This window comes from Rattus norvegicus, chromosome 15 (genome assembly GCF_036323735.1).
Source record: "Rattus norvegicus strain BN/NHsdMcwi chromosome 15, GRCr8, whole genome shotgun sequence".
Taxonomy (NCBI): domain Eukaryota; kingdom Metazoa; phylum Chordata; class Mammalia; order Rodentia; family Muridae; genus Rattus; species Rattus norvegicus.
In genome coordinates, this window is record NC_086033.1 from 82,216,860 (window position 1) to 82,231,476 (window position 14,617).

General features: G+C 39.8%; 1 protein-coding gene across 5 annotated transcripts in view; it reads left to right on the forward strand.

The window, feature by feature from the left end:
- The window catches only part of Bora (bora, aurora kinase A activator), a 38,033-nt gene that overhangs the window by 11,393 nt on the left and 12,023 nt on the right, over positions 1–14,617 (forward strand). For 2 of the 5 annotated variants that reach the window (XM_039093375.2, NM_001013997.1), the window contains exons 6-12: positions 2,770–2,835; positions 3,358–3,414; positions 3,910–4,073; positions 4,652–4,787; positions 7,242–7,837; positions 10,529–10,660; positions 11,455–11,735. In XM_039093375.2, the coding sequence (XP_038949303.1) occupies positions 2,770–2,835; positions 3,358–3,414; positions 3,910–4,073; positions 4,652–4,787; positions 7,242–7,837; positions 10,529–10,660; positions 11,455–11,520 (1,217 nt within the window). In that variant the 3' untranslated portion in view covers positions 11,521–11,735. Of the gene's footprint in view, positions 1–2,769; positions 2,836–3,357; positions 3,415–3,909; positions 4,151–4,651; positions 4,788–7,241; positions 7,838–10,528; positions 10,661–11,454; positions 11,736–14,617 lie in introns of those variants that run through there. The other 3 variants (XM_039093376.2, XR_005493734.2, XM_039093377.2) reach the window with 3 other exon arrangements.

The window sequence follows — 14,617 nt, forward strand, 5'->3', positions numbered from 1 at the left end:
CATGTATGAACTGTGCAGAGGAGAAGAGCAAGCAGCAGTCCCAAGGCAGGGCGTCTGGTACCTGCTCTCACTGTCCTTTGTCTGTGATCACCATCTGTGTGCTCCTAGTGTGAGGAGAACAGTCCTTATGGAAGACGGCGACAGGACTCACGGGGTGTCTACAAGGGCAGTACTAAGTGCTTTCACTCCTCAGCCTCTGCTGCCGCTGAGCAGGCATCGTTTCAGGAAGGTTGAGCACGAATTAGGATCACTGGTAAGAGTGATAGAGCCTGGGTTAAAGCCAGGCATCTCATATCCTAGCGTTTATCGTCAGCCGTTACAGACTAATAGTGAACGGAGACCTGGATTGTGGCTGTCCAAGAAGAGGGCTCTTTGTTATTCAGTCTTTTTGATTCTGGCTTTCTGTTAAGAAAATGAAAGGATTACGCTAGAGAATTGTCCTTACAGCTTTGAAATTCTGTGTTTGTGGTGACATTTTCATAACTGCTATCCTCTCCCCATTCCCATTTTTTGTATTAGATTTTTTTTTTTACAGATGACTACACCTTAATATAATCTTAGTCTCTTAGTAATAATTTATGTTCTGAGAAAGTTTTTTGCTGAAGTGAGGGCGTATCAGAAACATGCAGAAAAAAAGTCTTTATAAAGGGGGCCCAGCTCATTGTAGCATAATGTAGCATCAAGAGACGCTCTACACAACTGCGCTGCTTCAGCTAACGCTATGAGACTAGCTTTCGGGACAGAAATCCCTGCGCCCGTTGCAAGCACTCAGAAGAAAAGAGATTGCTCCACAGTATCTTTGTAAAGCTGTGTGTGTGTGTGTGTGTGTGTGCATGTGTGTGTAGCTCTTTTGTCACCCTTGGAGGACAGAAACAGTGTGTCCTTCAAAGAGAGTAGACTCATTTCATGTCCAGAGTAAAAGAGAGGGAGCTTCCCTTCGTAGAATGGTCTTTCTCCTCTCCTCCTTTTATTTTCTTCCCTTCTTCTCCTCCTCTTTTTTCTTTCTTTTTTTTTTTTTTCCTTGAAATGAGGTCTCATGTTTAAGTCTTGAACTTTGATTTTCTGGCCTGTATTGCTGAATTCGGAGGTTTCTGTTCCTAGACCACCCACCATATGTAGACAATGCCATGCCAGGGAGCAAACCCACATCTGTGCATGGTTGGTAAACATGAGCTTTTTTGGCTCCGTTTTGGAGGTTTCGGACCTCAGATGACCAGATGACTGGCCTTTCTGCTTTGAGCCTGTAACAGCATGTAACAGTTCATCATGGTAGGAGAGCAGGATGCGGGGAACATGCTTTAATTGTGGCCAGGTATGGGAGAGAGGAAGGAGGGAGACTGGACCCCCTTCAAGGGTCTATCCTATTGGCCAGTGACTTAGGGTTTATTGCTGTGAACAGACACCATGACCAATGCAAGTCTTATAAAGGACAACATTTAACCGGGGCTGGCTTACAGGTTCAGAGGTTCAGTCCATTATCATCAAGGTGGGAACATGGCAGCATCCAGGCAGGCATGGTGCAGGAGGAGCTGAATTCCACATTTTCACCCAAAGGAAGCCAGGAACAGCCTCAGCGTCCTGGGAGGAGCTAGGAGGAGGTTCTCCAAACCCACCCCACAGTGACACGGCTCTACTGTGTCACCTCCACTGGGTTTGGTGCAGAAGAATGGGAGGAAAGTGTCATAATGCATAGATCCAGGCAGTGATCTCCCAGTTATTTTGGGAGAGGCTGGAAACTTTAGGAGGTCAGGGCAGCCTTAGAGGGAGTGGATCACTAGTGGCAAGTCCTTGGAGGTATCTTATCCCTACCCCTCCTTCTCTTTCCCCTGCCCTGTGTTCTGCTTTGATGAAATGTGCACTAGAGTGAGTCTTTCCTCTTGTAAGGGACTTCACTTAGTGTTTGCTCACCACCGTGAGAGCAACAGTAAAACAGATGGCAGCAGACACTCCAAAGGCTGTGGAAGCCTAGTATGAAGGTGTTCAGACTTTATTGTAAAATCATCTTGTGGTTTTGGCAGGAGGGAATACCAGAATCTAAGGTGGTCTCTATTGTGCCCACCTGACAGTATTTAACACGTAGCCTTCTTCAGTCTTTGGCCACTTGCTCACACTTGTTCTCCGTTAGGGTTGGTCAACTCAGTAATTCCACACTGGACCTAGTGATTGTTAAGTCATAAAAGGAGATTTAAAAACGTGAAATCTCTTCTTCAGACGGGGTCTCTGCAGCTCTGGCTGTCCTGGAACTCTCTGTAGCCCAGGCTGTCCTTGCTCACAGAGATCTCTTGTCTCTGCCTCCCCGTCCTGGGATGAAGGTGTGCGGCAGCACGCACTGCAAATGCACTGCAGACTCCGATAAAATCGAGTTTTATTCATCACAGTTCAGGGTTTCTTCTTTTTGTCAAAATAATCTAATATTTTAATTGAGTTTCTCTAAATCCATTTTAGGAAAATTAAATGGCACAGATTTTATGAGATATATTGGCCTTATGTGCTCATTCAGCAATGTATATATGTATCAAAACATTAATTTTGTACCAAAACCACATATAATTATCTGTCATGAAAACTAGTAATTACATGATACCTTCTTATTGGTGTGGTAACCTTTTATTTTTCTTTGTTAAGTAACCCAACAGAAACATACCAAAATTATAAGTTTAAGTATTTATCCTTAAAATATGAAAAACTGATATATAGCGTTTTATTCTAGAAAATGTAACACTGAATTAAATATAAAATTATGATTTTTCTAATTAAAATATTTTGCAGGCCTAACTAGCAATGGTGACTCTCCTGTTGGGAAAAAGCCGAGTCTCCCTTCTCAGAAATGCAATGGTGGGTATGAGCGGTGTCTGGAAAGGAGCGTGTTGCATAGTAAGCTGCATTAATATAAACAGAGTTCGAATCGTACCGTTCATTTCAAATTAGGACATTGTTTTGTGATTGAGCTGTAAAAGAACTGACTTTTAAAAACCGATATGTTGAACAGATTGTATTCAGCCACGCTTTAGAAAAATAGCAATCATGTGTTGCTTTCTTATGTAAAATATGTGAATTGTGAATTGATTTCTGGTTTGGGAAAGATTTAAAGAAAATGTAGATGATGTGTTCATATGAGAATCCTAGTGTCTGCTGGTGTCTTGTTCAGTTCCAGGTCAGTCTCAGACCGGGCTGACTAATGCCGTTAGCTCCGATCAGGAAGCTGTGGGAAATGAAGCAGAAGGTGGTGGGGCAGGAGTAGAGCGCACCAGCAGTCTGGCTCTCCTCCGAGCCTGCTGAGGAGAAGGCTGGTTGGCGGGCTATGCGCCACACATACCCTGGCCCTCACACACTTCCAATGTCTTTGCTTCTTTTCAGCTGCCTGCCAGACTCTGTTGTCTCTTCCTGTGGATTTTAATTTGGAAGCCGTATTAGGTAAATGCTGTATGACTTGAGTATTTCATAACTAGGTCAGAGGTTTTCATTTTGTTGGCTTTTTGTGAATGGGGGTCTTGTCATTAAACAGGAAACTGTCCTAAAGTTTTTCTGTTTCTTGAATGTGACCTGAGTTGGTGTTTTTATTATGGTGACCTTTACTGTGGGCAGCAAATGATAAACATTTAAATGGTGCTGGTACAACACTGATAACAAGTCGGGCATGGTGGCACACTCCTGGCAGTCAGCAGGCTGAGACAGGTGGATTGCTACAAGTTCAAGACCAGACTGGGTTCCATAGTAAGGCCCTGACTCAAAACAATAAAAACAGCAAATAAAGAATGAAACACTCAAAAAATAAATATCATTTTAAGCATTATTCACATGTATTGAAAAAAATTCAAACCTGTTTTATGACTTTTTTAAAAATGAGTTGCTGTAAGTGTGGTTTCTTCTTCCAATGACCAGCTTTCCTTCTGTTATTGGTGAATATAGGAGACTACTTTAGAGCGGATGACTCTGTGGACCAATCTCCCGGGAACCTCAGTTCTTCGTCTCTCAGGAGAAAGCTCTTTTTAGACGTGAATGGGAGCATCTCCGACTCCTTACCTTCAGCTTCTCCCAGAAGTCCTCCCAACAGTGCCCGAGGATCTCTTGAGGTGTTTTCTCCAATGGATTTGTCTCCTTTGCACTCTAGCAACCCTGTGCAGACACCGTGTGCCATAAGATGTGGCTGGTTAGTGTGTCATAGATGTGCTTCGAGTGAATACTCAAATCACATCAGGAATGTTCCCCTTGGCATTACGTATCCTGGGAATCTTCTCAGTTTGTATGTGTGATCCCAGCAGACTCCAGCTCTGTATTTAGAGGTAGATAGGTGAGCAAATTATCTCAAAGAATCGCAGCCTGGGTTACTTACTGAATTAACAAGAGAGTAGCCGTATGACAACTGGATTAGCATTGATGGAGTAAATTAGAGGTATTTTCATAGACAACTACTTGCTATGAAATGCAGTGAATGACTTGTTTAAACCCAACTCATTTGTGTTGAAATCTTATTTCAAGAATTCTTTAGCAGCCCCATGGTGCCTTTTGTTGTTGGTTTTTGTGGACTCCGAGTTTATAAACATGTTGTGAAGACGACAAAGAACATGCCGCATAACCACGACAAAGAAATTAAATATATTCACCAATTGCTGGCTTGATTTTTATTTTTTAATTTTATTTTGTATCACAGGGACAGTTTTCTTCCAGCCCCATTCAGAACAATGCAAAAAAGTACAGTTTGGGAAGCTTAACCACCAGCCCATCGGCTATCTGTTCACCTACGTTCTCACCAATTGCACTTCAAGTAGGAAAGACACCACTGTCAGGTACTTCTCGGAATAATACACAGCTCCAATTGTGCTGCCGGCTTTTGTTGTTTAAAAAGGCTCTTTTAACAGTTACAAATGAACACTTTGCTATTCACTTGTAGAAACATTTTTTAAACAAAAGGAACAGTGTAAATCAAATGTAGGAGCTTATGCTCTACATCCTAGTACTTGGGAGGTAGAGGCAGGAGGATCATGAATTCAAGCACTGAGCTACCTAGTAAGGCTGTTGTGGTTGAGTAAGAATGGCCCTCATTGGCTCATATATTTGAATGCATAGTCATAGGGAGTGGGGTTCTTTGAATGAACCAGGATTAGGAGTTGTGGTCTTGATGGAGGTTCAAAAGCCTGTGCCAGGCCTAGTCTCTCTCCCAGGCCTGCTGATCAGGTGAACTGCTTCCTCACCATTCGCACCACCATGATGGTAACAGACTAACCCCCTGAAACTGTAAGCAGGCCCTAACAGAATGTTTTCTTCTGTAAGAGTTGCTATTACCTTGGTGTTTCTTAATAGCAGTAGAACTATGACTTAAGACAAAGACTCTGTCTCAGAAAAAAAAAAGGGATGTGCCTGAGGAACAGGGAGTCTGGTGTATTGTCCTAGAACCAACATCCATGAAGTCTCACCATCATGACTGCCTAAACATGTCCTAAACAGGGACAGCACCAATAGACATGCTAATGTGGTGAGCCCTAAAACCATTTGTATGTATGCATGCATGTATGCATGTATGTATGTAACGTAGACTGAACAGGTTATACTTACATATTTAGGAACACGCATGGATACAACACAAAACGAAGCTGTGAATTTGGAGGAAGCAGTGCTGTATAGGAGTGTTTATCAAAAGTACTGAGAAGGGGAAATTATGTTATTACAATATCAAAAACTAAAAAATGTTACATAAAATAGAATAGAATGTCAGGTTCCTCATACATATAGAACCACTCTTGACTTTATAAACAGTCAAAAAATGCCATATTTTTAAAAAGACTGGTGATGTATTTCAGTGTAGAATATGCTATATGTTGTCTATGCTGTTTGATGTGTATGTTCCATCCCTAGCACTACGGAAAGGGTGGAGGGTAATTTACCCTGAGTCTAGGATTCTCAGGAGACATGTCTAATCTAGTTACTCTGATAATCAGTATTTGCCTCACTCCACCAGAGAGATGGCAGTTTTAGAGAGAAGTTGGTTTTTATATGCTTCTTACAGAAACAGATTTTGACAATCGGATATTCAGAGCCTGGAAAATATACTTGGTTAAGGTTTTTTGGCTTTTTTCCTGGTGATGGTGGTAGTGTTTTGGTTTCGTTTGTTTGTTTTTTCCAGAGTTGAGGACTAAACCCAGGTCCTTGTGTTTGCTACCTCTGAGCTAAATCCCCAGAGCCAGCTCAGGTTTTTGAAATAAATATGTTCAGAAATGTACATGCTCTTTGAAAAAAAATTCACCAATTTCCAAAAGGTTAATATTTTTAGGAAACCTATTCATAGTCAACATTTGAAAAATTAAAAACTTGCTTTTTGTATATATGGGCATAAACATAAGTATAGATATGTTGATAAACATGTTTGTGCACAAAGCATTTATTATAGGTATTTTCACAGTCACTCAAATAGTTGCCTCAAAGCATGCTTTTGAACAATTCTATTCTTGTATCTATCTATGTCTTTTGGTTTTAGCTTTCCCAAACCGCCCTGGTTAATTTCCCAGAAGTAAAATTTCATCAGAAGGGTCAAATATTTTGAAAGTTCCTCCTTTCTACTAGCAATTGAACTCAGGTCTCATTCATCCTAGCTACAGAGCTGTATGTATCCCTGCCCATATTTTTAAGGCTTTTGATGAATTTTACTATTTTCATCATAAAAAGTTGTATTAACTGAATTTTCCATTGTAAAACATACTAGGCATTTTTATCATTTTGAGCATTGTTAGGCTCTTTATTATTGTAAATACTGTTTTCCACTTTTTGTTTGCCTTTAGGTGTCATTATAAGTGTTTTATGTAATAACACAATTTTTACACACTTGCCTAGTACCGTTGTTAAGTTGTCCAAAAGCGGGCTGGAGAGATGGCTCAGCCGTTAAAGGCTAGGCTCACAACCAAAAAAAAAAAATATAAGTTGTCCAAAAGCCAACTTGTTAGAGATCTTCTCTGTATATGAACAACTTTTGTGTAATGCAGTTTAATTGTGAAGAAATAACTCCTAAGTTAGTTAAATTTTGCAATTAGTTAAAATTTGCAAAGAGAAATAGAAACAATTTTTGAGCTTGAATTTTTGAGGTATGGACTGGCCTTTTCCATCATTTTTAACACTAAAATTTCAACTCAGTAAACACAGCTGTTACAGAAATTCATCGGTGTTTTCTGGTATGAAATGTAATAACCGTTTAAAAATGACTCTTCTGTTTTTTGTGGTTTGGTGATATGATTTTCCCTGCATTCCTTCAGAGCACAGGAAGTTTACATTTCATTCTCCTGAAGCTTCCTCTGGAGGAAGTTCTACTGGGATTGCTAATCCAAGCATCAGGAGTCCATATATAGATGGCTGCTCACCAATTAAAAATTGGTCTCCTCGGGGACTCAGAGGTGGTCCTCAGTATTTGTCGTCACTGATTCGGGTACCTTTTGCTCTTGAGACTCACAGTGAAGATGAAGAAGACAACGTTTCCTCCACAGATGTGGCTGCACTGGGCACAAATGCTGTGGCAGCCCCCCTTCAGCAGTTGGACTGTGAGCCTTTGGCTTGTGGCGACCCTTTCGTTGTCAGTGCCATGCCTGTCACTCAGAGTCAGTCTAGTACCTGTGAGAAAGACCTAGGGCTGCTGGGGGACTTTGAAAGTGAAAGGGACCATGACACCGTGGATATGGTCGATCCGATAGACACAGCGGATGAAAGCACGTGGATAAAAGAGCCCGTGGGTAATGGGAATTCACCCATGGCTGAGTTTGTGAGTGGAATTGCCTTCAGCATTGAGAACTCCCACATGTGCATGTCACCTCTTGCAGAGAGCAGTGTTCTGCCCTGTGAAAGCAGTAATGTCCAGGTAAGGCTTTTAATGTGTTAAAGCCTGTGGCTCGGAGTGTTCCACTGTGATGACAGAAGGCTAAATGTGAGGACTATAGTATTCGATGTTTTAAAATTACCAGTACTTCTGAGCATGGAGGTGCACACCTTTAAGGCTAGTACTTGGGAAACAGAGGAAGGCAGATTGTTGGAAATTCAAAGCCAGCAAGTTCCAGGCCACGATGTGAACCTGTCTTTAAATAAAAAAAAAAAGTCTATCCCGAAACAAAAGGACCAGCTGAAACCAGGAGGATTAATTATTCATATTTCTTACTCCTATTAACCACCATCTATTTGTAATAGTGAGTGACGAGCAGAAAAGAAGCCAACCTTCTGTTTCTGCACATTGCTGTTCAGACAACCTCTCAGGAATCCGCTGTCAGTACAGTGCAGTCTCTAGCATAGTATTGAATTCTAAACTTGGATAGTTTTGTTTTGCCTTAATGTGGTGTAGGAGAAAAAGAAAGCTTAGAGCACATTTATGTGTAACTTTTTATATACTTGAAAACAGTAAACATTTTTTCCATGGAATCACACATTTCCAATTTTCCAAGAAAGTTGTGCATTAGAGACTGAGTAAGTTCCCTGAAGTGAGTAACAGCAGAACCAGGACTGATTCCGGCAGCTCTGCACCTAGAGTCTGCCTTCTCTAATGCCAATGTAGTTAACACTTAACTTTTTTTTTTTGAGTTAAAAATATGTTTGTACATTCCCTTTTTATCCTTTGCTTTTTTTTTAATGGATATTTTCTTTATTTACATTTCAAATGTTATCCCCTTTCCTGGCTTTCCCTCCAGAAACCCACTATCCTATCTCCCCTCTCCCTGCTTCTCTGAGGGTGCTACCCCACCCATCCATCCACTCCCTCCCCATTCCCTGCACTGGCATTCCCCAACACTGGAACATGAAGCCTTCACAGGACCCAGTGATGCCCGACAAGGCCATCTTTTGCTACATAGGCGGCTGGAGCCATGGGTCCCTTCATGTGTACTCTTTGGTTGATGGTTTAGTCCCTGGGAGCTCTGGTTGGTTGATATTGTTATTGTTCATATGGAGTTGCAAACCCCTTCAGCTCCTTCAGTCCTTCCTTTCTCTAACTCCTCCATTCAGGTACCAGTTCTCGGTTCAGTGGTTAACTGGGAGAGCATTCATCTCTGTGTTTGTCATGCTCTGGCAGAGCCTCTCAGGAGCCAGGTATATCAGGCTCCTGTCAGCATGCACTTCTTGGCATCAACAATAGTGTCCAGGTTTGGTGAATGTATATGGGATGGATCTCCAGGTGTGGCAGTCTCTGGATGGCCTTTCCTTCAGTCTCTGCTCCACATTTTATCTGTTTATCAGGCTTAGTAGTTCACTGGTGGAATTTTTGGGGTCACTTAAGTGTACTATCATATCATCTGCAAATAGTGATACTTTGACTTCTTTCCAATTTGTATACCTTCGATCTCCTTTGTTGTCTGATTGCTCTGGCTAGGACTTTGAATATTATATTGAATAAGTAGGGAAAGAGTGGGCAGCCTCATCTAGTCCCTGATTTTTAGTAGGATTTAAATTTAAACATTTTGCTTCAAAATACATGCTATTTTGATCATGATAATACATTGAACTGCCCATGCCCAGGATGCCCAAACGTCCTTTGACTAACACTCAACACTGTCTAGACTACTCATTATTCCTGCAGCAGCTGTCTTAGCTATGAGACTGACCACTAGTTCACACATTACCTGTATTAAAGAGCTTTTTACAAACTTAGTGTTGACTAAAAAGCACTAAAATCATGATTCCACCCATTTGCATAAGTCAAAGAAGAGCCAAAGAAGTGGAAAAGCAGTACAGTAAAATATTTTGAGACCATATTCTGTAACTTTTATAAACATACTTTTAATTTTGGCATAGGGGCACATGCCTCTAATCCCAGCACTCTGAAATCTGAGGCAAAATTGTGAATTTAAAGCCAAACAGGATTAGTGCTAAACAAATAATGCTGTTTAGCATTAATATACTATGTTCTGCTCTTAATATCGAGCTTTTACTATGTTTAATTTGTAAGCCAAATCTTATCACTGTATGAAAAACATAATAGACATAGGGTTTGGCATTCTCTTTAGTTTCAGGCATTGCCTGGCGTCTTTGAAGGAATTGGATCCTCTATGATGAGCAAGTATGTACAAATTGTAAAGTGTACAAATCCCTTTCTCCTTTGGGACAAGCCAATTTGTTTCAAAAATATAATTTTTCTTATAATATACCACTATGAACAACTGGATATGAATATTGTTCCGTCTGCCTTTATTTTTGAATACTCCAAAGAGTATTTAGAAACCACATAAGCAAGCCATTTAGAGATAAGCTAGGGAAACAAGCTGGAAGGGGAAGCTAGTTTATTTTCACTGCGGACATAATCCTAGAAGAGGAGAAAAGCACTTGGTAACTTGTCTACTGATGCTAAAAAGATTATAGCTCCTTTCCATGAAATATATCTCATTAAGTATTAAAGTGAAAAGCAATTTTGTGTAAAGCCTTTATGATTACAGTATTAAAGTTATTCACAATGATCACTATTAATTATATTGTTCATATATAGTACATTAAACTATTTCATGTAAGTTAGAAAAATGAATGTGAGTTTGCAATCTTATCATTAGGTGTTTTGTTTTTCATTTCCTTCCAGATGGACAGTGGCTATAACACACAGACTTGTGGAAGTAATATCACTGATATTGTTGGGACAGAAAGCTACTGCAAAGAAAATGTCACACAGTCCTTTGAAGCACAAATGAAACCTCAAGTTAATAACATAAAGGTATGGGAAACAGCTTGATAGAAATTCTAAGCAGTACGTCAAGTTATATGCATAGGGAAAGAGGAAAGGCAGAAACCTAAACAAGTAATTACCATTAGAGAAGATAGTACAATGGGTATCTATGTAGTTAAAGGCGTTTATAAAGACTTGGTGTTTGTGTAGTCATACACAATGGTCTCATTATCTGTCAGATGTTTATCATGTACTTTGATAGTATTTATTATCCTTTCCTGTTCTCCTCACCTCGGTCAAATATTTATACTAATACAGTTTACTTGTGATGTGGACAGTTCGTGACCCTCGATGTGATCGTTACAACTACACATTCACATTTGGAACCCATCGTTTTAGGAAGTAGACAGGACAATCTTTTGCTAAATAGTTTATTATTATATAGCACAAACATCAAATCTGCAACAAACCCTCTCCCCGTAATGTCCAGTAAGCAATGCACTTTATTTCCCCTTTCATTTTGCTTTGTTATATGTAGTACCAAAACACATGTCCTCTAAAAAAGTTGATTTATGGTTCTCCCTGTAAACGTAAGGGAGGGACTCTTTTGAAACAGAATATTAAAATACTGTCTTTGGGGCTAAGGCTATATGTAGCTCAGTAGAACACTTGACTAAAAGAGATTTAAAACAACAACAACAAAAACCCCCAGACGAAAACTTTTCATCGTTACTCTCCATTTCAAACCAGGAAATCTGCATATAGACTTTACAAAAATAGTTCCTGTAAGAGTTATATTTTTGAATGGTCCTCAACTGAAGAGGGTATTTTCTTTTTCACAGCAAGATCACACTGTGCAGAGGTGTTGGATGAAAACTACAAGTCCATCTCAGTGCAGCAGCCTGTAGTCTCAAGACCAAAGACTGCCACTCAATAGTCCCTGACGTATTTATAGGGGACTTCGAGTTAATGTGATGGTGATGGGGGTACCTGCTTCACATAATATGCCTAGTTCCCTCCTTAATGTGAAAAGCTGCAAAGGAAATTATGACAGGACCAGATGCTCCAAGTTGTTAAAGTACACATTTATTTTTTAAAAATCAATAAATATTTTTATATTTGCTTTGCGTGGTTTGTTTAACAAAAAATTATGACAGACCTCATAGATCTATCCTGTCCTACAGGGTCAATGAACTGCTTTGCCTAAGACTTTGAATGGTAGTCTTAAATTTATCAGTTCTTGGGACATAAGAAAAATGTTGAAACAATGCACTATATATATTTTTATATGAAACTGTGAAAGAAATCTTGAGATATAAAACTTACTGAAGGTAAAAAGGAAGTAAAATGGACTTCCTAAAATTTAATTTCTGTGAGGAAATCACTTGGTTCTTGGTATAAACCGCTCTAGTTAATACTCCCAACTAGAAATGTAGAAAGGTGCTACTGGGCACCATCCTGTATGCTATCATCCGCAGGCTGAATAAAAGATGCCACAGTAGCACCATTCCTAGGGTTTGGTAGGGAGATGAACAGAGACAATTGGGAAAGAGCTATATAAAATACACTGTAAAAATCTGTATGAGAAAAAGATGGATATAATGTGTTTGAGAACGAAGACTGTATTTTTGTACTCCTCTTATAAACAACATAATCAAAATGACTCATTAGTCCTAGAAAATAAAGATTTACTCACCATTCCGCCATCTTCCTCCTTGTTTTGTATGGTATTCTATCCTTGGTTTGTTTATTGCTAACTTATGCACACTTACACACATGCCCTGACCTCACCTGCCCCACCAACACCGACCAAGGTTGTGAAATATCCAGCACTGGAAGTTGACTGGCCAGTTTAATATGTTTATCTAAAAACAGCTATCATCCATGATTTCTGAGTCTAAGAGGAGCACCCTCCCTGGCTACCTATTAGTTTTCTAAAGTAGGAACTATAACCTACGTTCAGATAACTTGTCTCTGTCCTTGATCTGGGCTTTATCTGTTAAACGGGAATGGCAGTCCTAAAAGGGCTCTTTTGACTTTGTTTTCAGCTGTTCTTGCAATGTAGCCTTAGCCTTCAGTCAGAACTTTTAAGTCTTGTTTCAGTCTCTAGAACGTGAAGGTCAAAGGTAATCTGGCAGCTTTTTGAGTTTCAGTGCAATCCAGTCATCCTCAATTCTAAGGGGAACTAGTTCCAGGACCACCCATGGATTAAAATAATAATACCAATCAATGGATACTAATGTCCCTAAATGGCTGCCTTTGTGTGTATGCTATGCACTTATTTCTATATAAGTCAAATCCACTAAAATTACTTCCGATGTTTACTACAATATAGTTATTTAGGTGAATACTGAAAGTGTTCTAACATCCAGCAGAGATGCTGGTTGTTTAAGTGCCTTCATCCTTTCAAAACGAGATGCACAGCCTGGTCACTGGGAGGCTGACCATGACTTATGTAATCAGTTTAGTTTCATAACTGGTACTAGAGAAAATATTTTAAAGCCTCAAAGAGACTTTGGGGAATGGAGGTTTTTGATCATAATCTGCTCAAGTGAATGTAGGAAACGAGTTTAGATCTGAAGAACCTAGATGATAGCCAGTGTGTGTGACTGACCCCAGCAATAGAGGGGTGGAAACTGGTTGATTCTAACAAGTCTATCTGAAAGTGACAAGCTCCCAAGTTCAGTGAAAGATCCTGTTTCAAAAAATTACAGTGGAAAAACTGAGGACAGCACCTGATGTCCAATTCTGGCTTTAGTGAGTTCTTCTAGGTGAGAACACACATATGTACTAATACACAGAGGTAACAGACATAACTTACTGGCTTTCTATTACCAAGATGGCCTCTGCTGCAGGTAAACTCTGGTAAATAGATTGGGTTTTTTTTGGTTTTTTTTTTTTTTGGTTCTTTTTTTCGGAGCTGGGAACCGAACCCAGGGCCTTGCGCTTCCTAGGCAAGCGCTCTACCACTGAGCTAAATCCCCAACCCCTGGTAAATAGATTTTAACAGTTTACTTTTTATTCTTGGCTGTATTTATAGATGTCTGAGCACATGTAAAGTGAAGGCCAGACTTGGTATTGGAACTCCTAGAATCCTAGTTCCAGTTGGCTAACAGCCTTCATATCAGTGCCAAGAATCAGACTTAGATCTCTGGAAAAGTAGCCAGTGCTTCCTCTTAACTGCTAAGCCATCTTCCCAACACCTGGTAAAGAGCTACTACATACTAGGCAATAGTTACACCACTAAGCTGTATGCTGTATGCCCAACTCAATAGCAAAAACAATGTTATACATAAAATTGAAGTTCGTTTCCTTGGATAAATGATTTTTTTTTTCAAGAACACATACATACTTGTTTACACATTGTCTAGATGTTTATAAACTACAATTACAGCTGAGTTATGCTATGGCTAGAGTTCAGCCAACAGTCTGTGAAATGCTGTGGCCTTTACTAACAGGTTTGCAGCCTCCTGCTCTAGTCTCAGTCACTGATTCATTTTATTCTGACCAAACACTGTCTTCCTTTAGACATATCAAGATCCTTAAGATGCTTTAACATATAGATTTTTTTTCCAAGTAACAGAAAGCTGGGGGGAGGGGGTGTCCACAATACCAAATTCCTTTGTGTAAAACCTATAACTATATGTCCACATATACCTGGGTATTTGTCAATCCGTTTCTGCTGTATAAAACTAGTCTACCTGACTGGAAATGGAGTAAGCAAACTTGAATGTTAAAATATTCCTAAATACCAATGTAACGTTAATCTGGGATTTTCAAGACAAGTGCACTCTGGCACACCAAGAGACTTCATTTGTTCCTTTTAATATGTCTTTACTACAATCCCTCCTCGCCTGTGTAAGTGGATATAGTTACAATTCATAAGACACTATCTATTTTTTGTAAGTAAGCAGACACTTAAAGTACCACCTTCTTTCTCTGTAATGCCTTGTTTGGGAGAGATATTGGCAACAAAGACTGGGGACAATGATTGAACTTAACACC